The sequence below is a fragment of the Copadichromis virginalis genome, linkage group LG4, assembly GCF_057382275.1.
Source record: "Copadichromis virginalis isolate Kocher_CV1m ecotype Utaka linkage group LG4, C_Virginalis_male_GT1.1, whole genome shotgun sequence".
In the NCBI taxonomy this organism is placed as follows: domain Eukaryota; kingdom Metazoa; phylum Chordata; class Actinopteri; order Cichliformes; family Cichlidae; genus Copadichromis; species Copadichromis virginalis.
The window spans coordinates 22,784,994-22,794,290 of record NC_140621.1 but is presented as its reverse complement, the minus strand read 5'-3'; the positions used below and the strand labels follow the sequence as shown (position 1 = coordinate 22,794,290).

Genomic DNA, 9,297 nt, shown 5'->3' with positions numbered 1-9,297 from the left:
ATGCCAGAATCAAACATTGTTTTATTTAAATTAAAGCATTCTTTGAGAATCATGAGTTACATGGACCACAATCACAATATTGCCTACTGTAGCCACACAGTTTAGCCTGTGCTTAACGCCTTTAATGAACATGAACGTATTTATTTTCACAGTCATCTGAAACTATGAATTAATTGGATAACCTCAGGAACACTTCATGTACATGTGGCAGGATGAATGTTATTCCTTGGTTCAACCCACTTTCAGCCTGGCGCATTAGGGGGCGCTAGTATAAATAGTGGCCATCTGAGCATTCCTGGATCGCTTACCTGTGATCTCCTTTTTGGTCACCTGACTTCCCTTTGGTGTTGCAGAAATCATTCTGAAGCCTCCATCGCGGCTGGTCATAGCTGTAGAAGCCTCCTATGAGCCACTCTGCTCATGTTTCATGACGCGCTTTACTCGGAAGTGTGGGCCTTAGTTTTACGCAACGCCACGCTAAGTGAAGTGCTGCTGCTTTGCTTTGCTTTGCTTTTACCGTCTGTTCCCGTTTGCTCCTGATTTTAAAGTTTTATCTAGATTGTATGTTGTTTTTCTGTTGTTTTGATTTGTAGTTTTGATTTTTGTTACGTCACTGGTGGGAGGCCCTTTTTCTAGCTGCAGATCACCAGTGTGGTCCTGCAGTTGGGTTATCCCCCAGTGCTACATATTATTTTTGTTGTAATATATTAACATTTCTTTGTTTCTTTTATTCAGATGCGGAGTGCCGACGTGGAGGAGACTAGGGTGCCTTGGTGGTGGGATCCTTCGAGTGTACACACCTGCCTTGTTTAGTTTATTAGTGTGAGTGTGTGATTTTGTGTTGCACTTGTGTCTTGGTGTGTTTTCTTTTTTTGAGTTTGTGCGTGGCATCCCTGCCCCTCCACTGGTAAGCCTCAGCTCTGAATACCTTTTTAAGCATATTTGTACATGGATATTTATGATTGTGTTTTTATACAGTGTTTTAAATAATTATTAATAAATTGTCAACTTGTTTTATCATTGAACCTCGTCTCTGTACTGAGTATAACAAACCTAACTGCCTTCTTGGTGATTAGTGTTACTTCCAGTATTCTCTGGGTGAAATTCCCAGAGTGGCGTTGTCTTTTAAACTGTGAAGAGCATTTACTTTATTCTCACCTCGTGCTGCCACATACACATCTTATTAACATGTAGCAAAGATGAGGACATGAAGATGTGTGCAGGCGATTTGGTGGTTTTGGAGGATAACCACTGCATGCTATCAGCTTCTAGTTCACTAGGCTGTTTGTGTGCCCGTGGTGTCACAGAAACATATTCCTCATCACATGTCTGTTGATTCTAAACTGCTACTTTGTTGAGCACCAGGCTTATGTCTATTATGTCACTGTGCAGGAGAAAAGGCAAAATCAGTGGGCCTCCCTGCTACTGCAGGAGGTGGTCCGCTTGCCTCCACCCCAGAGAGAAGGGTTACATCTCCTGGGTCTAGGTGCGGCTTGCCCCTCTGAGGGCGGGGGTACCTGGACCTGGGATATAGAGTATGTTTGGGGAGTGCGACTGTCTGTGCAGTGTCTATTTGTGTCTGTCTACACGTTGGGTGAGTGCCGAGTATTTGGTTGTGCATATGGGGTGGGAATGCACGTCTGTGTCCGCGTGTGCCTGTTCGTCTGTGTCTATATGTCAGGTTGGGTCTTAGACTCAACCTCTCTGGGTACATCTCAGGCCCTCTAAAGTACGGAGGCCTATCTCCCCTCACCACACTCCCTGCCGGTGGCTGATGCCCTCAGACGTTGGTGTGTTGGTGGTCCTTGTCGTCTGGGGCTGGGCGCTCATGTATGTACCGGCTCACTTCTGGTGGCCGATTGGCGGGGCCGGGCGCCTGTGGCCCGGCTGGGCTCCTTCCGGGGGGTGGGATGCCCTCAGGCCTCTGGCCTCTGGGCCTGAAGCTCGGTCCTCTCTGGCACAGCTGGCTGCCGGCAGAGCCCGCGGGCACACCACTGCAACCCCTTCTGGCCTCTGCTCCGTAGCTGCGGGGTGACCTCTCCTTTGGGGTTCTACTCAGCTCTTCCCAGGAGGGTGGCACGGTTCCCCCCCCCCCCCCCTTTGGTGGTCCTCCTCGGGTCCTTGTACTCTGGGGCCTCTGGATATCTGGGGCCTGGATCTCCTCCATGCCTGCTTCATACCCTGGAGGACGGGGCTATGGCTCCCCACACTCCCTAGCAGATCGTTACATGGAGAAACCTTTGGAATACAAGCATGCTGATCCACACAGGTATGCACACAGGTGTACACACGGGTGTTCACAGACGCGGACTACAGCTTTCTTGGCTGCTGCCTCAAAGCACATTGTGCGCTGTCTATCTTGCGTGCTGCACAATATCGTTTATTATTTAGTATCTACTGTTATCTACTGCTAGCTAGTTTATTGTGATGGTGCTGTTTTTTTTATTATGTTGCTCTTTGTTGTTTGCTTTCTCTTCTGTTTTTTTTCTCCATACAGGTGACCCAGGTGTTTTGTTTGTTTTTCTTTTTTTCTTTCTTTTTCTTTCTTCCCCCCCTTCTCACCGTCTCTTCTCCCCTTTGGTTTTCTTTCTCTCCCTCTCTTTCTTTCATTCTTTCCCCCTGTCCTATCCCCCAGTCATCTCTGTCCCGTTTGCAGCAACTGAAAATAAAATAAATTCATAATTATAATACAGATCAATCAAATGGACCAATATGGCAAGGCCATGATGATCCACTTGGTAAAATAAATCCGCTTGGCATCTTTCTTGGCCTCAAGACAACAATTCTGATGGCTAAAGATCCAAACGGGACACAAAAGAAAAAAGGGGAAAAAAATAGTCAACAGGAAAAACCAAGGTGCAAAATAACTGCCCATGAACTGAGAAAAGTCAAGCGTGCAGCTGCCAAGATGCCACTTGCCACCAGTTTGGCCATATTTCAGAGCTGCAACATCACTGGAGTGTCCAAAAGCACAACGTGTGCAATACTCAGAGACATGGCCAAGGTAAGAAAGGCTGAAAGACGACCACCACTGAACAAGACACACAAGCTGAAACGTCAAGACTGGGCCAAGAAATATCTCAAGACTGGTTTTTCTAAGGTTTTATGGACTGATGAAATGAGAGTGAGTCTTGATGGGCCAGATGGATGGGCCCGTGGCTGGATTGGTAAAGGACAGAGAGCTCCAGTCCGACTCAGACGCCAGCAAGGTGGAGGTGGAGTACTGGTTTGGGCTGGTATCATCAAAGATGAGCTTGTGGGGCCTTTTCGGGTTGAGGATGGAGTCAAGCTCAACTCCCAGTCCTACTGCCAGTTTCTGGAAGACACCTTCTTCAAGCAGTGGTACAGGAAGAAGTCTGCATCCTTCAAGAAAAACATAATTTTCATGCAGGACAATGCTCCATCACACGCGTCCAAGTACTCCACAGCGTGGCTGGCAAGAAAGGGTATAAAAGAAGAAAAACTAATGACATGGCCTCCTTGTTCACCTGATCTGAACCCCATTGAGAACCTGTGGTCCATCATCAAATGTGAGATTTACAAGGAGGGACAACAGTACACCTCTGAACAGTGTCTGGGAGGCTGTGGTTGCTGCTGCACGCAATGTTGATGGTGAACAGATCAAAACACTGACAGAATCCATGGATGGCAGGCTTTTGAGTGTCCTTGCAAAGAAAGGTGGCTATATTGGTCGCTGATTTGTTTTTGTTTTGTTTTTGAATGTCAGAAATGTATATTTGTGAATGTGGAGATGTTATATTGGTTTCACTGGTAAAAATAAATAATTGAAATGGGTATATATTTGTTTTTTGTTAAGTTGCCTAATAATTATGCACAGTAATAGTCACCTGCACACACAGATATCCCCCTAAAATAGCTAAAACTAAAAACAAACTAAAAACTACTTCCAAAAACATTCAGCTTTGATATTAATGAGTTTTTTGGGTTCACTGAGAACATGGTTGTTGTTCAATAATAAAATTATTCCTCAAAAATACAACTTGCCTAATAATTCTGCACTCCCTGTAGTAAAAGAGACTTTAGTCTGTGGCTTGCATGTTATTATGTTATTAAGTAAGCGAACGCTGTAACAAGGACTGATACAGTTTAAATGTCCGAACTCTGAATTAGTGTGGTCTCCATTCTGCTTGTTGGATTGGAGTTAAAGTCATGAGAAAAACATGGTCAGGGCTCTGTAATTTAAGTAAACAATGGCAGGGGAACTTCTGCAGACACAGGTAGGGCCCCAGCTGAAATGTGCTGATTTTAGCAATAATAGGCTGCTATTCTGTAACTGTGTAGTAACCTTTGGCCTAAATCAGAGGCTTGATGCAATCTTTCAGCAATATTGCCATGGTAACATTTCTGCATAACCTGTTTCTGCAAAATATCATTCAATAGTTAAACACAGAAACTGTGTATGTGTTAGCATGAATTTACTTTATTTACAATACAAACATAAGCGTAGATATATTGAGACCAATAAAAAGACTGCTGTTTTGAAAGCAGTAGTCTTTTTATTGGTCTTAATTTGTCTTTAGAAAGGATTAATCAAGGAGGATATGTAGACTAAAGTAGATGTCAGTGCATAGAATACCATCACTGTGCATTAGATTTACAGGTACTTCACTCTATAGACTAATGCTAATTCATAAGAAAAACACACAGTTATCAAAAATTTCTGGTTCTTTTTCATTGGCGTCTGACAGCACACAGCTTCTGAGGTGAAGGAGAGAGTGTGAAGCCCACAACTGGTGTCAGGTCCAGTTCATCCTCTGAAACTCCAGGAGGGGGCGTGAATCGAAAGTGCTGAAGGAGAGACGTGAAGAACAGGAAGATCTCCATTCTGGCCAGACCTTCTCCGAGACACACCCTGCGCCCTGCAAGGACAGAGGTGAAAATAGTCTTAGGTATATGCAAGCGTAACATATTTGTTTATTTGGGGTTTTTTTAATGGCACCTGCAGAAAATGGCATGAAGGCATCTCTCCTGACAAATTTACCCTCCTGATCAAGGAAATGAGAAGGGGTAAAAGTAAACGGGTTCTCCCATTCACTCTCATCGTATAGGACTGAAGTGAGAAGGGGAAATACAGTAGTTCCCTGTAGCAGAAGTAAAGCATAATGTTCAAAATGTAAGTTAATATATAACAAAGAAAGAAAAACGAATTTGTGTTCACTGGAATAAATGTTAGCAGCAAACCTCTTTGATAAAATAGCCATGAAGGGAAACATCTCTGCTGGTTCTGTGAGGAATAGCCATGGGAACAAGGTTGCAAAGTCTTTGTGACTCATGGATAACAGCATCAGTGTACGGCAGGTTCTTTCTGTCCTCGACACAAACTTGTCGACTTCCAACCACCCTGTTCAGCTCTTCCAGAACCTGGTCTGCATGTAAATGAAATATAAATCAAATTTAACAATATGTGACCTTTTTTTAAGTTCATGTAAATTGAAACAAGCCTGGCGAGGAATTTCTGCACCTTGGATATGAGGGTACTTGGCCATGTACAGCAGACACCACTGAAGTGTATTTCCTGTGGTATCGGTTCCAGCTGCAAACAGATTTATCACACTGTAGAGCAGGTTATCATCATGATAGTGTGAATCCTTGATTTCAGACTTCTAGCACGACATATGGAGAAGAGTAAATGCCGTTAATGAACAACATTAACAGTATAGGACTGGAGTGACCGCTGATACCTCACCTCCAGTTTTTGCCTATGAATCAGAAACGCATCAACAAAGCATCTGCACATCTCAGGGTTGAAAGTCTCTTTAAGGTTTCCTATGATCCTTTTCATCTCCGCCTTGTTGTCTTGAATATTTTTCATCAAATCCCTCCAGTCTTTAAGAAATGGACCCAGCCACGGAACTATGTTGTATATCTGTTAGAGTGACCAATACAAATAAATTATAGCCAGAAAACATAACTATGAAAATCATGAGCCCCAGTTGAGCCTCATTTACTTATTATTGTTTGAACATGGGTTTCAAATTTTGACATATTCATCCTGATGCTGATAATCTTGGAATATTTGCCATTTTCGTTATGTTTGAAGAGGTGTAATGATGCTTTTCTACACATTGTTGTGCTATTAATTGAACATGTTTGTCTTGTTAACATTTAAATGAATTCATTAGACAAATAAGGAAAATCTTACAATTTCTAATTTCAGAAGAGATGTATATCTGTACTGATTTTCCATGTCAGCATTAAATTATATAAGTACCAGAAGGGAAGCTGAGCCCGTCAGACGGATGGACTCATTGTCTCTTTCCACCATAGCTTGGAAGACAGGATCTTTGTATTCAAACCTCTTTCCAAACATTATAGCTGATATAATGTTTGAAGCAGCATAAACTAGTGTCTGCCTATTGTTGAAGGCTTTCCCTGTAATAAAAAATAGTTAGAAATAATTAGATATAAAATATATAATGAACTGCCACACATTATAAATACCTCAGTTTAGGCTCACTTTGAGATAATGTAGCATTAATGTCATACTGGCTGTTCTGACTCAGTGTTAAGGTTACTTTTTTTTTTTTTCAACTAAAGTAGGATTATTGTGAAGTGTTAGACATCATAACCCAAAAATGTAAATGTATTGTTAGTTGAGCAAAATAATGTTAATATCCACTCACTGACCATTTTATTGGGCACACCTGTTCAACTGCTTGTCAACACAACAATCTCACTGTCATTTAAGCATGTAGACATGGTCAAGAAGACCTGCTGAGGTTCAAAATGAGCATCAGAATGAGGATGAAGGATGACGTTTTTACTCTGATTTTCCAGCAAAATCTACTCAAGGGTTTACAAAAAAATTGTCAAAAAAAAGAAAATATCCAGCAAACAACAGTTCTCAAACTGCTAAGAGGTGGGCAATGGTAACTCACAAAGCCACGTGTTGCAAACAAGGTATGCAGAAGAGCATCTCTGAATGCACAACATGTTGAACATTGAAGCAGATGGGCTAACAGCGAGAGATGGGCACACAAGGTGTCACTCCTGTCAGATAAGAACAGGAAAGTAAGGCTACAGATTGCACAGACAGTTTGAGTACAGTTCCCTGTACTCAAATGCTCTTCACAGTCAACAGATCAAAGTCCAATAGAGAGTGCCTTTGGGATGTAGTGGGATGTGGGATTTAAATCCACAATGTGAAGCTGGCAAATCTACAACAGTGAACCGTTAATGACCAAAATCTGTGAAATGTTTCCAGCACCTTGTTGAATCTGTGCCATGATGAGTTAAACCACTTCTGAGCCCAAAATCGTCTCTAACCCAGTACGAGCATAGTGTACCTAATGAAATGGCCATGGGTATATTTATATTCCTCTCTGCTAAGGTTACTAAGTATTTTGTTTATTGAGTCACTTGTTTAACCAATGTGATTTTGTTTGAACTTGTCAAATTGTTCAGTAGAGCTCATGTTACCTTGATGCTGTTTAAATTCTTGGATCAGATAGTGACATTCATCAATGATTTTTCCCTCACTAATCCTCTTGCCCATTCCAAAATCTTTCAGGGTACTTAAAGCAAAGCGCCTCATTTCCTTCCACGAGTCACCATTGGAAAATAGTATTCCTGGAAGCAGATAAAACTGTCTTTTTAACAAGAAGAAAATGAGAAAATAAATAAAGTCACTAACTCAAAGAGGATTTTCTTACCATGTCTTTTGTTAAAGTCATAGAAGACGGGCGTGACTTCTCTGTTTCCAAACTCTTCAGCATGGTTTACTAGAGCCTCTTTGACTGCCCTGTAACCTGCTATGACTATGACCTTCTTTAGTCCAAAGTAGACTGTAAACACTGGTCCATATGTTTTAGACAGCTGAACAGAAATCATGTGCACATAGGTGAGATTCATAATCCGAAACAACAATGACAAAATTGTATTGTCTAAGTTTGTTTTTTTTTTGAAGTTTCTCACATCAAAGAGAGATTTGTCGAGCCTCTTGGGATCGACCTGCAGCAGGTTACCGAGCAGAAGAAAAGGTCTGGGTCCTGGAGGCTCTCTCCTTTCTTTAGAGCTGAAGCTGGATAAAAGAATCTGAATGATCAACAGGCCAATGATGACCCCCAAAAGCAAAACGGAAGTGGAGGACTTAAAAAGCTCTTCAAGCATGATCCTGGAAGCTTCCTTTTCTGCTTTTCAGAAATAAACACTTTCACAAGTGTTCTAACACTGAGTGTAAAGCACTCCCCACTGAAACGCCAGGCAGCAAGTCGGCATGTCAGAACAAGAATTTCCTGTTTTGCAAATTTTGCCCCACACTTATGGAGTGCCAGGACTGCCATAATGAATTAATTAAATACACCATTAAATAATTAATTAAATGTGGCAATAATTAATTAAAATTGGAATTAATTAATTAAATAAATAGTTATGACACATGTAATTAATTAATTATTGACACATTTAATTAATTATTTATGTATTTCACATTTTAATTAATTATTGACACATTTAATTAATTATTTAATGATATATTTATTTATTTCATTTTGGCAGTCCTGGCGCCTGGCTCTCATCTTGAAATAATTTTATCTGTCAGCCTCACCCATCAAACTCAGGGGGCGGGGTTAACGCTGCCCATGCAGCTTCTCTAACATTTGATTGGTTGCCGTGCAAAGTAAGTCAAAACAGGTCGATCCTAGATAATCGATTGCTTGTGTAGACTTGGGGCAGCCAGGTATCCCAGAATGCAGATCAAATCGCAAGCAGCGATGGTGGTGGTGTAGTTTTAAAATACCCCGTTTTTCTGTCACCAGCTACACTTTTAACAGTGTTTTAGCCGCGACTGTCGCGACGTATGTCTGGTCAGGTTGTCAACATAGAACATGTTTGCAAAAGTGCTCAGATGTTTTCAGAGATTTCACTAGCTCTGCTAACAATTAGCATGCAGAGTGCACCGAGGGGGTTACGTTAACCGGTTTGTTTACATATTCCACTCTCCGTGTTCCACATGTTGCATTCGCAGATTCTCATTTTCACCGAACGATCGTCTCTTTCCGCCTGGTCTTGTGTCTCTGTGCTTCTGTAACATAAAGAACGAGCTGACATTTTTCTCACGAAGCAGCGATCAGCTCAACAGACCCTCAGTTTACCTGCATGCATCCTCCTCCTCATCAGTCAGCTGTTTAACACCTGCTGCTAATTCAAGAAACACGCCTACGTTACCTGGTGATAGTCACAGTTTAACTGGGCAGCCGGTGCTCGATATAAAGCAATGTCAGCGCATTTTCCTGCACAAGATAAGTAAATATAGTGTTTTCCCCGAGCGCAGAGCTG

At 41.9% G+C, this 9,297-nt stretch overlaps 1 protein-coding gene across 3 annotated transcripts; it reads right to left on the bottom strand.

Moving 5' to 3' along the window:
• Positions 1–862: 862 nt before the first annotated feature.
• LOC146711420 (cytochrome P450 2K1-like) lies at positions 863–8,309 on the bottom strand. Of its 3 annotated transcripts, XM_085454272.1 has the most exons (9): positions 7,936–8,308; positions 7,674–7,836; positions 7,441–7,590; positions 6,233–6,393; positions 5,708–5,887; positions 5,483–5,624; positions 5,203–5,387; positions 4,961–5,102; positions 863–4,880 (listed from the first exon to the last, which is right to left on the bottom strand). In XM_085454272.1, the coding sequence occupies exons 1-9, from the start codon at positions 8,128–8,130 to the stop codon at positions 4,693–4,695; spliced, it is 1,506 nt and encodes a 501-aa protein (XP_085310398.1). In that variant the 5' UTR covers positions 8,131–8,308; the 3' UTR covers positions 863–4,692. The 3 variants fall into 3 exon arrangements, with proteins under 3 accessions (XP_085310398.1, XP_085310400.1, XP_085310399.1); XM_085454273.1 differs by lacking the exon at positions 4,961–5,102 and having other exon boundaries at positions 4,686–4,880; positions 7,936–8,309; XM_085454274.1 differs by lacking the exons at positions 5,708–5,887; positions 6,233–6,393 and having other exon boundaries at positions 4,420–4,880; positions 5,483–5,554.
• Between the last annotated feature and the right edge of the window lie 988 nt (positions 8,310–9,297).

Coding starts and splice junctions, on each gene's coding strand:
- LOC146711420 (XM_085454272.1), bottom strand. CDS start 8,130: ATGCTTGAAGAGCTTTTTAAGTCCTCCACTTCCGTTTTGCTTTTGGGG. Junction 7,837..7,935: donor TCGACAAATCTCTCTTTGAT/GTGAGAAACTTC, acceptor ATTTCTGTTCAG/CTGTCTAAAACATATGGACC. Junction 7,591..7,673: donor TGACTTTAACAAAAGACATG/GTAAGAAAATCC, acceptor ATCTGCTTCCAG/GAATACTATTTTCCAATGGT.